This window comes from Raphanus sativus, chromosome 5 (genome assembly GCF_000801105.2).
Source record: "Raphanus sativus cultivar WK10039 chromosome 5, ASM80110v3, whole genome shotgun sequence".
In the NCBI taxonomy this organism is placed as follows: domain Eukaryota; kingdom Viridiplantae; phylum Streptophyta; class Magnoliopsida; order Brassicales; family Brassicaceae; genus Raphanus; species Raphanus sativus.
The window spans coordinates 34,530,868-34,550,217 of NC_079515.1; the positions used below are offsets into that span (position 1 = coordinate 34,530,868).

Sequence of the window (19,350 nt, forward strand, 5' to 3'; positions counted from 1 at the left end):
CCTCCGAAAAAGAGGAGGAAACACAGAAACCTAAAAAGGCTTTCCGTATATTACCTCTCTCACCTTTCCTTTTCTTTCATGGCCAAAATGGAATCAATCAGCTTCTCTCTGGCCATCACCACATCTTATTCTTCCTGAACCTATCTTCTGACTTCTGCATTCCTTCCTTCTTCTTTTATAGTTTATATTTTTCCCTTCAATCGATCGAGAGTGAAAATGGCTCAATCCTGCGTTAAAGTCGCTCGAACCAACAATCTCAAGAACCTAGTGAACCGTCGTGTTTTGATTCTCCGTCGATTCACGCGCATTCTCCTGAACAGAATCGTCCCTTGCACTCCCGGCAAATCACAGAGTTATCTCTTGTTGTCACGCGCCGCCACTCCCTCTCCCAGTGTCTCTCGTTCTCTCCCTCCTCCGGTCGTGGACAGTGATGTCGCACGCCGCACATCGGTACACGACCACGACAGCAGCAACCGGAGATCTGACTCTGATCTTGTCTCTCTGAAAATCAGCCTCTTAGGAGATCCCGACACCGGAAAGACTTGCTTCCTGGTTAGTTTTTACTTACTTAATACAACACATTCCATCTCTCTAGGTCATTACTGGTTAATTAGTCATGTTCGGTTACATTGATCACTAGCCAATCACAGAAATTAAAACAAACAAAAAAATTAATAGCTAAAATTATTAACTTCAAATACATTAAAATTTGCGATCAGTATAGCTGCTAAAGTCGAGCCGACACGAAAAAAAAAACAAAAAACAAGAATATTGATTATTTGAATTGGTTGATTTTGATTGTGAAGGCGAAGTATGTTGGCGGAGAGAAACAAGTTGAGATGAGAGAGTTGGAGAAAGGGATCCATTGTACGGACAAGACGTTATCCATGGGAGGAGCTCGCATTTCCTACAGTATCTGCGAGTTACAAGGTTAATCTCTTCTTCCTAACAAACTCAATTATATGTTTAATCCATTGCAAATCATTGGAGGTTGTTAATCAAACAGGCGCTGAGAAATCACGTGATCTAATCCCCACGGCTTGCAAGGACTCTGTAGCCATTCTCTTCATGTTCGATCTCACCAGTCGTTGCACACTCAACAAGTACAATTTACTGTTTAGCCTTAATCAACATGCAACTTTTGATTAAAGCTAAAGCTTCTTCTTATTTTTTATTTTGTTTGTGATTATGCAGTGTGATTAGCTGGTATCAACAAGCTAGAAAGTCTAACCAGGTGAGATTTTTAAGACACAACACTAATAACATTCTCAGTTTGGTCTCTCCTTATAAAACGCTTTGTGTCCTTTATGCAGACGGCGATTCCAGTTATGGTAGGAACAAAGTTTGATGAGTTTATTCAGCTTCCTATTGATCTGCAATGGACTATTGCTAGCCAGGCGAGGACCTACGCCAAGGCGCTAAACGCGACGCTCTTCTTCTCGAGTGCTTCATACAACATAAACGTAAATAAGATCTTCAAGTTTGTGACCGCGAAGCTCTTCGACTTACCATGGACTGTGGAGAGAAATCTCACCGTCGGAGAACCTATCATCGACTACTAGCATCTTCCAAAACGTATTTGTAGATAATATCTAATATAAAAAGAAGTGAACCCGATGATAGTGTGTTTTTTTTTGTTTCATTCACCGCCGTGGGATTGATCGGAGCACCGTTTCTAGCCGTCTTTAAAGCGAAATGGAGAGATGAGGCGGCGGAGATTTCGCCCGCTTTCTTCTGTTTCTTTTTTTATTTAAACAAGAAAAAAAAACAGAGAACAAATGGTATCGAGAGAAAATTAGCAGAAAGAAAAGAAAAGAGAGAGGAGATTGTGGATTTTTTTCTTTATTCTTTTTGTAATGTTTCTGCCTTCGATTACCGCTGGAGAATTTTGGTTCCAGTAAAGTCTAAATAGTAAATACCATTTCGTTTTTAGCTTTTCTTAACCTACATAGACTTGCAGAGTTCTGGTGTTCAAAGAAAAAAAAAAAGCTTACAGAGTTCATGCTCTCAAGTGAAAAGCTGGATATATGTCTGTTCTAATTTAAGAATGTGTGTTTCTTTGATTTTGAGGCATGATGATGTTATTATGTCTGTTCTAATTAAGAATGTGTATTTCTTTGACTTTGAGGCATGATGTTTATTTATTCGAAGTTGTGAGGGTTTCCGAAAGAAAAATTCAGATTTCTCAAATTAACAATCTAAACGAAAAACTTTTGAGGGATTTTTTAATAAATAACTAATTTTATTGGTAACTTCTCAATTATATTCAATTAAAAGTGGAAATATTCAGAAAATACACTTTTAAAATTATTATTAAATATATACAATTCAAAAAAAAATTATAGAGTATAATTAATTACACAAGAATAAGGGCCTGATTGGTGTAACTGCAGCGGTTGCGGTTGCGGTTGCGGGAGTTTGCGGGTGCGGATGGTTGCGGTTTTAAGCGTTTTCTAGAGATTTGTACGACTGGTACAGCTGTTAGAAATTGTTGCGTTTGCGGGACTCTTATGACTGGTAAACTACCAAACGCAACATCTGTTAAATAATAATTTAACAATATTTACATTTTATGTAATTATAAAAAATATTAAAATCATAATAATATGATAAATATAAAATTTATATTTATAAAATCATATTATTCAATTTTAAAAATTTATAGAAAATATTTTAGTTTTTATTTTTATAATATAAATTGAAATATAATATGAATATATTTTACAATTTCTATTATTTCAATTGAAAATTTTATTGGATATTTTTAGTATTATTTTTATTTATTCTGTTTTTAAAAAAAAAAAATTTACCCTCCCGCAACCGCCCGCAACCGCAAACGCTAGCTGGAACCAGCTTTTGATTTTAAGAGGTTCGGAGCGATTTGAAGCGATTTGTAGCGTTTTCTGTGATTGTTTCGAAACGCCAACAACCGCTATGAACCGCAAAAGCTGCGTTTGCGGGTGGTAGCGGGAAAACCAGTCAGCCCCTAAGGGCCTGACTGGTGTAACCGCAGCGGTTGCGGTTGCGGGAGTTTGCGGGTGCGGATGGTTGCGGTTTTAAGCATTTTCTAAGATTTGTACGACTGGTACAACTGTTAGAAATTGTTGCGTTTGCGGACTCTTATGACTGGTAAACTACCAAACGCAACATCTGTTAAATAATAATTTAACAATATTTACATTTTGTAATTTAAAAAATATTAAATCATATAATATGATAAATATAAAATTTATTTATAAAATATTATTTCAATTTTAAAAAATTTATAGAAAATATCTTAGTTTTGAATTTTTATAATATAAATTGAAATATAATATGAATACATTTTACAATTTCTATTATTTCAATTGAAAATTTTTATTGGATATTTTTAGTATTATTTTTATTTATTCAGTTTTTTTAAAAAAAAAATTTACTTTTCCGCAACCGCAAACGCTAGCTGGAACCAGCTTTTGATTTTAAGAGGTTCGGAGCGGTTTGAAGCGATTTGTAGCGTTTTCTGTGATTGTTTCGAAATGCCAACAACCGCTATGAACCGCAAAAGCTGCGTTTGCGGGTGGTAGCGGAAAAACCAGTCAGCCCCTAAGTCAAAGATGAATGTAAAATTGTATTTAGCGAAAAAAAATCGCTTTTACAATTTTGTGACTTGCGATCGAGAAAACAGCTTACAACTTTTGATTTTATTTAAGAAATTCTATACATAGGTGAACCACATAGTGAAAGCTTCCGCATTATTTTATTTTTGGAGAGTGATCAACCATTTTCTCACGCTTTTATCGACCATTTTTATTAATCTCCGGGTAGAAACTAGTTTTTCTCCATGTCGCCCTTGATTTTGTTCTCTCCATATTATCTGAAATATATATACGGACATAAACAATTTTGTGATGTCAAGTTTAGATCACAAAAAGCTCTACTACTGGTCATAGTTTAATGTAAACTGTCGATCACGCATCTTTGTTATTAATTAGATAACTCCATATTTGGTTCGCGTCATCTAGTAACAAAGATCCTTGGTAACAACTTACTTGAGATCGGGACCAAATTGTAGAGCTTCAAAATTTGACAAATAAGTTATATTATGAAAAGCTACATCCATATGTGGGCAAATTTCATAAATGTCACTTTACTGGAGTAGTTACTAAAAGTTAGAAGCTACTCCACTAGTTTTACCTCGAAAATGATTATTAACAAGAAAATTACGTATAGAAGTGCTCCACTTTTAAGCTAACAACAATCCGTCCGTCATCTATATATTATTCTCAAAAATACCGAGCTCTCATCGTATCCTATCTTCACATGTTTCTGCACATCACATCCAATAGTTTCAAGTGTCATCTTTCTGTAACGGCTAAACTATAAAACCAAAAGGTCTACTTTGTTTGGCGTTACCATTCTCACGCAACATCAAAAATGGTCAAGTTCAACGAACATACATAACATTCCTCCTCTTTTTTTATTTTGGTTTGTATTAAGGGTTAAATATTAATAACTGATACATCAAACTGCTTCACTTTAACAATTTGGGAGTTAACTATTTAACTATTCTTAAAAAAGAATCAAATCAGATTGCACATCATGATTACGTTGTTAAAGGATATTTTTCATAACGAATTGGCCGTCTGTTTTACTTTTTACACTGACCAAGACCAACCCTCTATGGCTTTTATTTTTATTTAAAATTTCGTTTTTGCATTAAAAATTAGCAATAGGAGTATCTCATTAATTCATTCAATGAGTTTCTTCCCATTAAAAAATAAAAATAACTAATAAGTTAAGAAAAAGTAAGAGAGAAAACAAGAAAAGTCTTTTTCAGAAAAAAAGAAAGAAAATGAGAGACTCTAAAAGTAATAAAGTATGTGTCAAGTTAATGGCTTAATTTTTTTGTTTCTAAAATTTAATTTCTAATTCAGTTTTATTAGTAGTATTTATAGTTGAGAGACTGACTCATACCAACCAATGCGGATGTTCATGGTTTAGATTTGTTTTTGTCTACGTTTGATTCGATTATCATAAACGCACTTTACATAATGTATTTTTTTCTGCAGACTATAGTTTATACTCTACAATTGCGTAAATGAATATGGTGGAAAGCAATGTCTTAACTAATACTAATAAATAAATGTCTGCAAATCAACGATAAGTTGGGGCCAAATCTCATTTAAACTTATTATTGGGTCAAAACAATTGATAAAACATCATCGAAAAGAATAAAAACATACAAATCTTAAGTTTAGCAATATCCTAATTTCGAAAGATGTTAATGTTTTGTTTCCTACCTATATGATTGTAGGGTCTTATTGTGTATATCCAATTTCTACCGATCGGTCCCCGAATCTAAAGCTACGTATTTGGTTATATATGCAAATGTTTTTCATTTCAGACAAAAATAGACTTATATTTCACTTTTGTATGTTGGAACATATTTTCTAAAGATAGCTTAATGTCACATTCTACAGAAGTCCGTCGTTGGCTTTTGGTTCTCCATAAATAATTTTGATCAACGCTTTGGGACCCATGTGATGACCACATTAAGATTCCGATTATTATCTCTCCAATTAGTTTTATTTCTTCTTTTTTTATATAATATCATGAAAATTTAACGACCTTAATATATATACATATACCAAACGCAACCACTTAAGAATCATTCCATTATATTTTGGTTTATCCCTCCTTTCTCCACATGATGGATACATTCTCTTGTAATTCTTGTGAACAAAATCACGCCCCTTTCCACCGTCATGATAATGATATTGATATTGATGATTCCGATCATGATCATCATGATGGTGTTCAGCAAGAGGAGAGTGGATGGACAACTTATCTTGAAGATTTCTCAAATCAATACGGAACTCATCCTGAAGATAACGATCATGAAGATAAGAGTTCGTGCTCGATTCTGGACGCCTCTCCTTCTCTGGTCTCCGACGCCGCCACTGATGCCTTTTCTGGCCGGAGCTTTCCAGTTAATTTTCCGGTGAAGTTGAAGTTTGGGAAGGCAAGAACCAAAAAGATTTGTGAGGATGATTCTTTGGAGGATACGGCTAGCTCTCCGGTTAATAGCCCTAAGGTTAGATACTAGTTAATATAATCCAATTATAACATGATCCATGATTGAAATTTTAATCCAATTTTTTTCTTCTTTTCTTTTGCGGTGCAAATCTATAAAAATATAATTTTAATTTAATTTGTAAAATATGATTGATTATGAGTCAATTACCTCCAATAATTACTTTATATAAATAGATTATTAGTCTCCTCTTGTAGTATCCTCCTTTGTAGTAGTTATAGCAAATGTATAATTTTATATAAATGATATTTTGAACAGATCAGTCAGATGGAGCATATTCAGACGCCTCCTAGAAAACACGAGGACTATGTATCTTCTAGTTTCGTTATGGTAATCTTTATACTTCCTTTCATACATATAAATTTATGTGTCCACCTATCCATTTGAATTTAATTTAATTTATAACCCATACGGAAAAGATAGAGAAGATTCATTTCGCATAATAGTTTATTAAGACAGACTTGGTCCTCTATTGATTAGATAAGTTTTGTTTGTCTAATTATAAGGAAGGTATATATGATCTTTTCGTATTAATAATCTTTACATTATATTCGATGAACATAACACGTAAATATGTTTTGGATACGGTATTGATAGGGAAATATGAGGGGCGTGGCGGATCATCAAATCCAAATCCAAGAAGGAGATGAACAAAAGATGAAGATGATGAGGAATCTCAGAGAAGGAAACAACAAAAGCAACATCAATAATATGGACTTGAGGAGTAGAGGATTATGCGTCGTCCCTATTTCCATGTTGGGTAATTTCAATGGCCGCTTCTGAATGATGAGAAATACTAGTAAAACCCTTGTAACTTTTGGTGGTGTTTATGTATGTACCCATCTTGCATATATTCACATGATGTGTGTACGTCTTGATGTGTATGTGCTTAATTAGATATATATGTAGTTTGTGTACGTTTGTATAAGTGCATATCGGTGGGATATTTGTGAAGTACACAGCGTATATGTTTGTAAACATATCTAAGAGATACTATCTCATAAAGATTACGATAGCTTTGGCAATACATGCGATTATTTATATCTCTATAAAGTTTTGATAGAGTTATATCTAGGTTAATTGAGTTATATATATATAATATATATATATATATATATATATATATATATATAATATATATATGCGAAGAACTTATGGTAGATTATATGGATGGCAACCACAACTTAAATTTTCGTTTAGTGTAGATATGATACGATATTACGAGTGAAATTTTTAAATAATAATAAAGATTAGAAAGTTGAGGGCCAATAAAATTCATTAACTTCATATATATAAATGTTATAAGTACATTATATTTTCAAAATTATATTTATATGTGGTTTTACATATCAATTAGAAAGTGTCCAAATATTTGGCACAGTATATATTGAACTCTTAGCCGTCCGGCTTCAAACTTAATTAATAAGCTACTTGGTAAATATTAAACAAACAATAAATATAAATAAAGACTCAATTCTGGCGTTAATTTGTAAGTTATATGCTATAGGGTGATTTATAACCATTTCAAATTACATTTATCCAAATATATATTATGTACGCATATCTCTAGATTTACGCATTACCCAAATATATATATATATATTTCTAAGATGGTTGGAGAAATGATAAACTTTCTTCCTTTACAATAAAAAAAACAAATATATATAGGTAAGGGAATCTCTAGATTGGCTAAAATAACTAATGTCAAATTCTAATTTAATTTATATATCTTACATCCGTTGGGCAAACCTTCGTGTTAGGTGATCGATCAAGTCCTTACCAATAATCATTTTTATGTGTAACAAAACTAATATAAAAACAACATCTATCACAGTATATGAATAACTTCGTTTTAGTTTTGAATCGGAGATATTTGATGATATCCCGTTTGGTTCTGAAACGTGTTAGATGAAGCGTCTAATCAAATCGGTTATGATATTAATTAATTGATGCATAAATTGATATGTATATATAATTAGTTCCTTGCAATATATATTGAGAAGCTTATAACTAATTATGGTTGCATGTCAAAGAAATGGGCATCGGTTAAGATATTTAACCTTTTCTGGTTTTAATCATAGACAGCAAAAGAAAATGTTCAACGTTCAATGGATTCAATAATTTTCCAGCTGCCCAAGTACATGCTCCAAGAGCTCGATTTGATGGTGCAAAGTTGGATAATATATCACTTAAAATTAGTCCTAAGATATTATTTAAGTTAAAAGATCAATTATTTGAGGCTGTCTGATTAATTAGAGATTCCCACACTTCCAACAAAATAAGAATATTTACAAACTACCATGGACAAAGCAACCTTAAATCTCATCTTTAATGTCAAATCAAATCTTAAAAGAATCTCATCACGGATTCATTGGTTTTTTTATTTTTTGTCTTCAGTGATAATTTTTTTTTTTGCTAAAAGTCTTCAGTGATAAATTGATCAATATATATATTCGCCATTTAGGGTTTGAGTGGAGATATTGCTTTGCTTACTTCATTAAAGATAAAAACAAGTCTACTATAGTGAATCCGTATATATGTATGTGTTCATGTATACAGTATAACCTCTTTAAATTAATAATCGATATATTAATATCTCTATAAATTAATAGAATTTCATAGTCCAAAATTGAGTTTTTGGTTCAATTAGTATTTCGATAAATTAATAATCTCTATAAATTAATAAAAATATAGTTTTGGTGTAGTCCCAACATTATTAATTTATAGAGGTTTCACTGGAAAATCTCAAATAAAACTTATTATATTAGAAATTGCATTATTATTACAATAAATATGTCTTGAATTTTCATCCAATAATATTTGAAAGAAGTTACTTCTGAGACGCAATCTCGCTTGTCAATGACAATCGTGTTGCGTATTTTAAGACACGTCACTAACCTGCAGGCTTCATGTTTTCAAATACTTTTGTTATCCACATTTGATCAAAAAAAAAAATCTATTGGACACATACCGTTGAACCCAGAAAAAGTCCATAGGATTCTTGCGTACTTTTGTTATCTATATGATTCCCATGATTAATTATATATCTTTTTGGATGAGTTTCAGATAGTAACAAATCTCACAATTTGTAGGGTTAGGACTTGGGATCGTTCACAGCGATACTATACATCAGTAATAAGGTCCGGCTTTCTTTTATGTTGAATCAAGGATAAGGAACGTCCGTCAATTAGCTAAAATGAAAAGATGAATTATTTGTTTGTATGAACTAAGCAAGTAAATGAAACCAACTAATGGGAACTCGTACTTGCAAAAAAGATAAATCATCATAAAAAGCTTAAGATCAGTTCTTGAAACTTAACATCACAAAAGCTGACTGTTTTTTTTTCTTTCAAAGTACTGATTCAAAGCCTAAAAATTTTGAATCCTAAATTAAGGCTTCAATCTAAGAAGTTAAACAAGCATCAGTTTAAGTATGATTAGTTCACAGTTTCATCCAATGTCCATTGTCTATTAAATCATTGCTCATTTGGGTTATTTTATTCATTTACACATATTTTGGATGTTAAATAGAGTTTGGTAATTAATCGACTGTCATCATAAAACCCGAAACCGGTTACTTAAGGAAACCAGTCTGCTATTTCCTAAACCTACATCTTAATCAATCAAACCCTACAATATCTTTGAAAATCCTAAAACACAACTGAGGAACTATTAACATACCAAAAGGGAAAAAATGATCCATTTGATAACTAACTACTACTACTACTACTACTACTATTCATGACTTCCATATATATTCTCATACCAGATTGAGTTAGAATAGATACTTGTATGTAATTTCAAACTCTTGTGTAAGTTAACAAAAAAAAATCACTATGCAGAGCGGGTTTTAGCAAAAAAAAAAAAAAAAACTATGCAAGATGGATCTACAGTGTTAACAACTGTAATTTATTTAGTTACAAAGGTAATTTTTATTTAGTATATATTAATATTTTATTTTTTCACAGCTTTTAACAAGTAATATTAACAGTATTTAGTATATATTAATTTTGAGAGAGAATGTTAAATTAATTCAAACAAAAAATATTGTTTACTATCAAAGTTGTTTGTTTGAAATTCAAAAGAAAATTAAATTTTGCTTTAAATTTAAGAAAAGAATCATCTGAAAGAGAACCAAGTTCCCATAGCTCTTTGATAAGCTGAGTTGTGGTGATAGCTGATGCTTGAACTACGAATTCGAACATGTTTATCAATTGTTTTTGTAACCCCAGACGCAGGTTTGTGGTCTTCTCCAAATTTCATCCCATTCCATTAATTTATTATTAAATACTCCCTCTGTTTTGTTTTATATGACGTTTTGGAGGATTTCACACAAATTAAGGCGGTTGTTAATTTGTCTATTATATCCTTTCTCATTTATTGTTTTAGAGTGTAATGTATCGTTGACTGGAAAATATGTTGAAAATGAAAGGGTATATAAAGTCTAAAGTTATATATTTTGCATGGAATTCTGGAAAGCGTCAAGTATTTTGATACAAAATTAGTTTTCCAAAACGTCATATAAATAAAAACGGAGGGAGTAACTAATTTAATATTATTAAATATATTTATTATGTGTTCTGACAAATAATTTATCTGGCTCCACCAAGGTAAGAATCCTAGTATAATCGTATTAATGAGTAAGAAAATAAGAAAACAAAAACGAATTCAATGAAAGGAATATAACGCGTGATTGCCGGGCTGGGAATTTCAGTTGGCATTACGATGGTCGGACGTATATGGGACCCATTAATTCGCAATATAAAGTTTAATCTCACTAATCTTTTAAATTAATGTTAGCTAATCCCATGTGCAAAGTTCCCAACTCTTTGCTTTATTGTCAAAGGTTGATTCTGTTTACATTCGACAAATTAATGTGTCAATCGTACATTGAATTTTTGGTTTTCATTGTTACAAATCTAAAGTATAACCATGAGCAATATATGATTCTCATTTTACATTTCAATACACAATATATACGTTATACAACAACCTTGTACGGCGCATTGTCGCGGTAATTAACTTTGAGCGACAAGAAAAATAAAGGATGATGAGATTAAAAGAAATCGTCGACCGTTGAACGGAGTGGTTAACACCGCTGGAATTCATGCAGCGACATTATTGTCAAAAAGGTCACAACAATATCAATGATATTGAGACATTGATATTGAGACAAAGCCTTCTGTGCAATCAGAAAATAACATAAAATATGAGTATATGACTCTTTATTTTTGTCGCATCAACTATCAAATGAAGACGATCTTTAAGCAAAGAATTTTCGAAAATCAGTTTAATATCAGAAAACTAATTACCGCAACCAAAAAGTCATCTGATTTTTACACAAAACGAAGCAACGAGCAATCGAGCAAAAATATGCTAGTCATCTTTCTGCTTATAACTATTAATCTGTCTGATTTGTGTGGATGTTATAACTTTTTCTGGAAGCTCATAGACAACCTAAAATGAAACAGTTTCTATGAGCTTCCAAGGCAAAGAACAAGGCAAAGAACAAGTAGAGAAAAGAAAATCTCTTTCCAGGTTAGTATTTTTTTTTAAAATGAATGTTAAATTTATTCAACCCAAAAAACATTTTTACAAAGAATGCAACTTGTATCTAAATATTTTTTGTAAAAAAAATATGTGTGGATGCTTACTTTTCCGGATACTAATAGAAATGAAAATTGTTTTATTTTGATTTTTTTGGATTTTTTTTATCATCTTATGATATTAACAAAAGTTGACCTAAAATAGATATAACAATTAATCAAAACCGCGAACAATCAATCACTGTGAATTTTAACAGGCTTTTCTCAGATTTTAACGTCTGCAAAAACCTTATTGCTTCGGCCCAGTAGCTTTTTACTCAAGTAAATAACCCATTGGTTACTATGCCCCATTGTTAGACTTTGCGAACAGATGGTCCCGTATTGGTATTGTGAACCTTTCAAGTGCTGCAAAACATTCTGTATCACAAATATTGTATGAATCATCATCTCTCTTTTTTTTCTTGAGCAACTGATAATTTCATTAAAGATAGGGAGAGTTTAGTGTGGGCTCAAGCCCAGCACTGAATGTTTGTTACAAAGTGAGGCCTTAGTCAGGGAGTCAGCAGGCCCATTTTATGATCTTGGAAGAAAAGAAGCGTGAAAAGAGAGGAAAGCAGTAGAGATAAACGATTCAATGTCCGCAAGAAAAATCATCTATCTCTCTATATTCTATTTAAAACTGAAATATAAAACGATATTTTCCTAAATTAAATATTTTCTACAGCTTTCATTTTACTTTTTAATGTATTTTAATCACTCAATTTCCAAATAATCTTTTATTTTTTTATTCATACTTCATTTTCACTCTATTTTAAAATAATCTTTTATTTCTTGTTCATACTTTATTTTGCAGTAAATTGCAGAGTGAAAAGCGAGATGTTCTTACGTCAGTATTAAGTAACAAATCAATTAGTTTCTCATGTTTTCTTTGAGTTTCCAAAGGTAAGTGAAAATTAACATTCTTAGAGCAACATTATTGGTTGTCCCTTTACAAATATCTCAGTTAGTTTATATTAGTATTTTAATAATTTTTTTTTGTTTTACAGTTAATTTTAAACAGAAAAGAAAAGGCAATCCACTAAAAAATAGATATGTGGACTCATACCGTTTCCATAGCATCTGTTTTTAGAGCAGCATTAACGGTGAAATCCGTTTGGGTTTCTAAATTTTTTTTTCTTTGTTTTATCGGATTTAAAAAAAAAAAAAATGGAACCAATAGCGGGTCGCCACGTGTCGTGGGGCCCGCAGAATAGTCTAAGAAACAGATCAAACTCGTTTCTGTATTGGCGATTTTCTTTCTCTATTTTCTCCATTTGGTGGATCCTACTACTCTTAAGAACCCTCACGAAACCCGCAATAATCCTGCTCTTAGATCTCGTGTCTTTTCTCTTTCATCGACATTTTCCTTTTTTCTAGTATTTTAAACTTTGGGCCTGAGGCCATTTCATTTTTAATGAATATTTTGTACCAAAAAAAAAAGATCAGATATTGCCCTCCATCCCATTGATGAGGTGCTCTTATATGACCACGGAAAAGTGTGCCACATTATGGGTCTTAGCCTATTAAGATTAACTCTCAATGATGTTTGTTCAATGTTCAATAACACACTTTGTTGGTGGCCATTGACGAAATAGAGAAAGTGATCAAGTGTGTAATGGAGCAGGATAGTGAAATGAGTAAACGGGTCAAGCGGACAAGACAAGAACCAGCTGTTTCTTGCTACAAACATAACACTACTCTCTACGTTTCTAGATTTGGACTCGAAATTACTGAAAGGAAAAGATAACCCTTTTGGGCTTTGGCTTCATCTCACAAGCGTATTTAGTATTGCTAGCAAGTGCACCGGGCATGGCTACAAAGGCTCGTGATAGTAGAGGCATGTGACATGTCCGTAATAATTTATCCCTTCGTTCACAAGAACCACCGGATCTTGTGGCCTCCAGTGCCACACGACTTTCTCGGGTACTAAATCATTCACACTGGATTTTTCCAAGTAATGAGTGTCCTGATAGCTCTCTCATATTTGAACACACCACATAGTCGAGCTTTATGACCGCTCGGCCGGTCCCACGTGAACTCTTTGCACCGGTCGGTCCTAGCTCTCACTTTCTCGACGCCATCGGAACGTTTGCACCAACATACTTGAGATCTTCAGTGGATATACTCCTGACATCTTCATGTGAGATTTGCTGGTTATGGTAGATCTCTTCGGGATGGATGTCTCCTGCTTGACAACATAGTTCCAACTTCCAAGATCATTGAACTTTTTTTTTGTATTTCAAGCGCTTCACAAGATGTTTTATGAGGAGAGATTTATGTTTAAAGATGATTCTGGGAATTACAATTTCAATACCAAATAAGTGCCAGGTGAGCTTATTGCTCAAACTAACCACTACATGATATTTTTGGATATAGAAATGATGGGAATAACGACACACATTAGCATTACGAAATATGTTGGCGAAGAAACAAAAACATCTTTAGCCTTTGAAGAAGTGGTCTATGTTTTCAATAAGTTGTTGAATTTATTAACAGTTGTATGTTTCCAGTGAAGTTGTTGAAAAAAAAAAAACATGATGTGGATTGTTGTTAATTCTATCCTTTCAACTTGTTAAATAATAAAAGATGAAGTCATAACACATATGTGTTACATGATTATTGGTTATTGCAATAGCTGAGATTTGCTTTTCATGCTAATTATATGTAGTAAACATTTATTTCTTTAAATATTTTATACCAAATTTTATTATTTTTGCACTCTATAAATTAAAAAAAATATATTTGATACAGATACATATTTTTTCCTTTTCTATAGTTATTATTTTTCAATAAACTTTTATTTGTATTTTAAATACTATTTCATAAACTAAATTCCAAAACATTGACTTTTAACTATTTTGGTTTAAATTTTAGTTGATTATTATTTTTATTTTTAATAAATATTTTTCATATTTTTAGTTATTAATATGTAATCACAATTAAACACAAAAATATAAAAGAAAAATAGGTGGACAGAATTTTTTTCTAAACAAATCATTGCAACAAAAGAAAGTATAATATGTGTTGAGTGATTAAGTAAAAGAAAGAAAAAATGATATGAAATTATAAAAAGTAAAAATTGAGTGTTAAAAAAAAGTATTGTAGATAATCTTATAGAAAACATGCGGGAGATATCCACATTACGTGTCATGTATGCATAAGACAAAGGCCTATCGCTTCAAAGTCAAACGGCTAACAAAAGCCTCTGAAACCACTTTTCACTAATCAAAGAAAAATCAATTGAAAATAGTAAAGCATTTGGAAAAATGAGACTGGAGCTGGTCTTCATACCATCACCTGGTGACGGCCATATCCGGCCATTAGTGGAGGTTGCTAAGCTCCTCGTCGACCGTGACGAAAACATCTCCGTCACCGTCATCATCATACCTCAAATGCATGGATTCAGCAGCGGCAGCTCTTCCTCCTACATCGCTTCTCTCTCCTCCACCACCCCATCTGAGCCACGCCTTCGCTACAACGTTCTCTCCGTCCTCGATGAGCCAAACTCCGATGATCCCAAACAAAACTTCCTCACCTACATCGATAACTTCAAGCCGCACGTGAGAGCCACGGTGGAGAGGCTCACTGGTCAACCCGAGTCGCGGCTTGCTGGATTCGTGGTGGACATGTTCTGCACGGCAATGATCGATGTCGCCGACGAGCTGGGAGTTCCGAGCTACCTGTTTTACACCTCCAACGCTACGTTTCTCGGATTGCAATCTCATGTTCAGTACCTCAACGACGTTAAGAAATATGACGTCAGCGATTTAAAGGATTCGGACATAACTGAGTTGGAAGTCCCGAGTTTGTCACGTCCTTTACCAGTTAAGTGTTTCCCCTCCGTGATGCTGAGCAAGGAGTGGATACCGCTTTTTATTAGCCAGGCTAGAAGATTCAAAGAAACCAAGGGTATTTTGGTAAATACGTTTGCTGAATTAGAGCCTCAAGCTATGAAGTTTTTCTCCGGCGGAGATAATCATCTTCCTGAGGTTTATCCAGTGGGACCCGTTTTGAACATTAAAACCAACGGTTCAGATTCAGCTGACGAAAAGAAAGCAGAGATCCTACGGTGGTTGGACGAGCAGCCTCGTGAATCAGTTGTGTTCCTCTGTTTTGGGAGCATGGGAGGATTCCGTGAAGACCAAGCAAAGGAGATTGCTATAGCCCTAGAACGAAGTGGTCATCGTTTCCTTTGGTCTCTCCGCCGTGCGAAGCCAAAGGGAACGATGGGACCTCCGGGAGAGTTTACAAACCTTGAAGAGATTCTCCCGGAGGGGTTCTTGGACCGGACCGCGAAGATAGGGAAGATTATCGGTTGGGCTCCACAGAGCGCCATACTGGCTAACTCTGCGGTCCGAGGATTCGTGTCGCATTGTGGATGGAACTCAACACTAGAGAGTATCTGGTTCGGTGTTCCGATAGCCACGTGGCCTCTTTACGCCGAGCAACAAGTTAACGCGTTCGAGATGGTGGAGGAGCTAGGGCTAGCGGTGGAGATCCGAAACTCTTTCCGAGCAGATTTTATGGCGGCGGAGTCCGAGTTAGTGACTGCGGAGGAGATAGAGAGGGGGATCCACAGTTTAATGGAAATGGATGGGGAAGTGAAGGGTCGAGTGAAGGAGATGAGTGAGAAGAGCCATGTGGCTTTGATGGAAGGTGGGTCTTCACATGCTTCTATTCTAATGTTCATTCAAGACGTCACAAAAAATCTATTGAATGTTCCCAAATCTTAGATAATATTCCATGACTCTATGGCTATGTATCCATCTCGCTGAAACAACGCTAGTTCGCATCTCTCTAAAAAACAATGTGTGTAAGAAATATGTTAAATTTATAAATGATGATCGTTGAATATGACTACCGGTTAGAATTCGAAGAAAAGCATGAAACAAGTGAAAATTTGATATCGTTAGGTAATTACATGTCTTACTTTGCTACGAAAATGGGCCATCCCTACATCTAATTTTGTTCCCTTGGATATAAAAGGTTAGGGGGTGGGGAAGAGATAAGATTATTAAAAAGTCGTTAGAAACTTGTATTCTAGTGGGAAAACCTCACGTTTTGTTATTGCCGATGCGGTCACCATTTTTCAGTAATTTCCAGTAACCGATAATCTAACCAAAATGTTCAAAAGGATATTTTCTGTTGACGCCTAGAACGTTGTATATAAAAAAATCATATGATTGGACAACTCTCTTATTGTGAACAAAAGTAATTAAAAATAGAGTTATCTCTAAGAACATACTCTCCTTAAACCTTTTCCAACCACTAAAGCAATACCGAAGAAACAAAATGAAACTAGAGCTAGTCCTTGTGCCATCAACTAGTCACGGCCACCTCCCTCCGTTAGTGGAGTTTTCTAAGCTCCTTGTCGACGGCCATGACCATCTCTGCGTTACCGTCATCATCATCCCTCCCAGGCAAGAACTCCGTACCCCAAGCATTTCCTCCTACATCGCTTCTCTCTCCACTATGCCTAGAGACCGCCTACGGTTCATCGTCCTATCCGATGCGGATAGGTCAAACTCCCCTAACACCGAGCCGGATTTCCTTTCCTACTCGGAGAGCTATAAACCCGCGGTGAAAGCAACGGTAGCTAAACTCTATGACCAGGCCCGACCGGATTTGAGTAAGCTTGTTGGGTTTGTGGTGGACATGTTCTGCACGCAAATGATCGATGTTGCCAACGAGTTCGAGGTTCCAAGTTACTTGTTCTATCCTTCAAGTGCAGTGTTTCTTGGCTTGCAGATTCATATGCAATATCTTTGTGACGTTGAGAAGTACGACGTGGGAGAGTTGAAAGACTCGGACACTGAGTTGGAAGTCCCGTTCCTGACCCGTTCTTTACCAGCGAAGTGCGTCCCATCCGTGATAGTAAACGATGAGTTACCTGTTGTTTTGAGCCACGCCAGAAGATTCCAAGAAACGAAGGGTATCTTGATAGATACGTTTTCTGAGCTGGAGCCTCAAGCTGTGAAGTTCATCTCCGGTGGAGATAGTCATCTTCCTACGGTGTATGCAGTGGGACCGGTTGGTCTTGACTCGGTGGACTATAAACAAACGGAGGTCCTACGGTGGCTTGATGATCAGCCGTACCGATCAGTTGTGTTCCTCTGCTTTGGAAGCATGGGAGGTTTCAATGAGGAACAAGCTAAAGAGATTGCCATCGCGCTTGAACGAACTGGCTACCGTTTCATCTGGTGTCTTCGCCGTGCTGCACCAACCGGACCTCCCAGAGAGTTTACGAATCTTGAAGAGATTCTTCCAGAGGGGTTCCTAGAAAGGACAGTGGAGATAGGTAAGGTTATAAGTTGGGCTCCACAGAGGGCTGTGCTGTCGAGTCCAGCCATTGGAGGGTTTGTGTCTCACTGCGGTTGGAACTCGATACTGGAAAGTGTATGGTTCGGGGTTCCGGTTGCCACGTTGCCGCTTTATGCTGAGCAACAGCTGAACGCATTCGAGATGGTGGAGGAGATGGGGCTAGCGGTGGAGATTAGGAATCATTTTCAAGGAGAATATATGGCGGCGGCGGAGACAGTAACGGAGTTGATAACAGCGGAGGAGATAGAGAGGGGAATACGGTGCTTGATGAAGCAGGATAGCGACGTGAGAGATGGAGTGAAGAAGATGAGTGAGATGAGTCACATGGCAGTAATGGACGGTGGATCTTCCCACGCTGCTCTTGTAAAGTTTATTCAAGACGTCACTGACAATATCTTTTGAATCTTGTGGTTAACGTTCCAAAAGAGAATACGTCGTATAATTAATCTCCAGCAAGGCAATATCCATGGATGTTGAACTTTCTATGTTGTTGATAATAAGTTTTTATAAGAGCTATAACTTTGACCATAATAACACTTTGTGGTATACATGACATCCCATCTTATTTTATTTGGCTACCATTCTTGTTGTGTATCTAAGTTATATATGGCAGCACATGCTACTCTCTCTTATGATTACTAGTTATAAATTCATGTGTAAGCTATATTACAACATATGGACAAATATCAAATTCTTTTTTGTCATGCTCAGATCAATAATTGTAAAGAGGGAAAGTGGAAGACGTTTCTTTTCTTCCATGAGTTGTGTTGTATGTGGATAGAAATGGGGCCTGCATTCGTAGTCTCTTATCCCATGTACGATATTCGAAGAAACAAGAACGGAGATGCCAAAAAAAAAATGTGTAATCAATTGACCCAATGTGAATGTAATATGGTATATGTAGTTTGTTACCCCCATATACTACAGAGGGAGGAAGCAAAAGAAAAACTAAAAAGGTATACTTAAAAGCATATGGGTACTAAAATCTTACTTACGTACTAAATTTTTTTTCTTAAATTGTTTCTTCTGTTCTTATGAATTTTTAATTAGTTGATGACAAAACTGTTAATTTCAAAAAAATTAGTTAAGTTTATTGAACTTTTATTGTTCAAAATTATTAGAAATTGATAAACGCAAAATCAATGTATTGTTATAAAATATTTAAAATACAAATAAATTGAAATACAAATATAAATCATCTATTAATTATAGAATAAGCTAGTGATTGGTCCATGCTTGTAGCCAACGGCCAAACTGAGGTTTATTGTGAGCCAAACCACTCGTCTAATCTTTTATTACATAAACCAAAAATTTTAAAATCGAGCCAAATATTAATTTGATATAATTATTGGTTAGCTGATCAGACAATTT

At 34.6% G+C, this 19,350-nt stretch overlaps 4 protein-coding genes across 4 annotated transcripts; all 4 read left to right on the forward strand.

The window, feature by feature from the left end:
* On the forward strand, positions 1-1,934 carry LOC108859022 (septum-promoting GTP-binding protein 1-like). Its single transcript, XM_018632857.2, has 5 exons — positions 1-552; positions 807-930; positions 1,007-1,103; positions 1,195-1,234; positions 1,314-1,934. Exons 1-5 carry the CDS (start codon positions 217-219, stop codon positions 1,560-1,562), a joined length of 846 nt encoding a protein of 281 aa, XP_018488359.1. The 5' UTR covers positions 1-216; the 3' UTR covers positions 1,563-1,934.
* Positions 1,935-5,614: 3,680 nt separating this feature from the next.
* LOC108859737 (vascular-related unknown protein 1-like) lies at positions 5,615-7,110 on the forward strand. The gene is made up of 3 exons (XM_018633644.2): positions 5,615-6,073; positions 6,332-6,403; positions 6,671-7,110. The coding sequence occupies exons 1-3, from the start codon at positions 5,687-5,689 to the stop codon at positions 6,854-6,856; spliced, it is 645 nt and encodes a 214-aa protein (XP_018489146.1). The 5' UTR covers positions 5,615-5,686; the 3' UTR covers positions 6,857-7,110.
* A 7,711-nt stretch (positions 7,111-14,821) lies between these two features.
* On the forward strand, positions 14,822-16,515 carry LOC108862279 (UDP-glycosyltransferase 71B2-like). The gene has a single exon (XM_018636361.2). The coding sequence runs from the start codon at positions 14,925-14,927 to the stop codon at positions 16,389-16,391; it is 1,467 nt and encodes a 488-aa protein (XP_018491863.1). The 5' UTR covers positions 14,822-14,924; the 3' UTR covers positions 16,392-16,515.
* A 322-nt stretch (positions 16,516-16,837) lies between these two features.
* LOC108862281 (UDP-glycosyltransferase 71B2-like) lies at positions 16,838-18,549 on the forward strand. The gene has a single exon (XM_018636362.2). It carries the CDS (start codon positions 16,951-16,953, stop codon positions 18,379-18,381), a length of 1,431 nt encoding a protein of 476 aa, XP_018491864.2. The 5' UTR covers positions 16,838-16,950; the 3' UTR covers positions 18,382-18,549.
* The last annotated feature ends 801 nt before the right edge of the window (positions 18,550-19,350 follow it).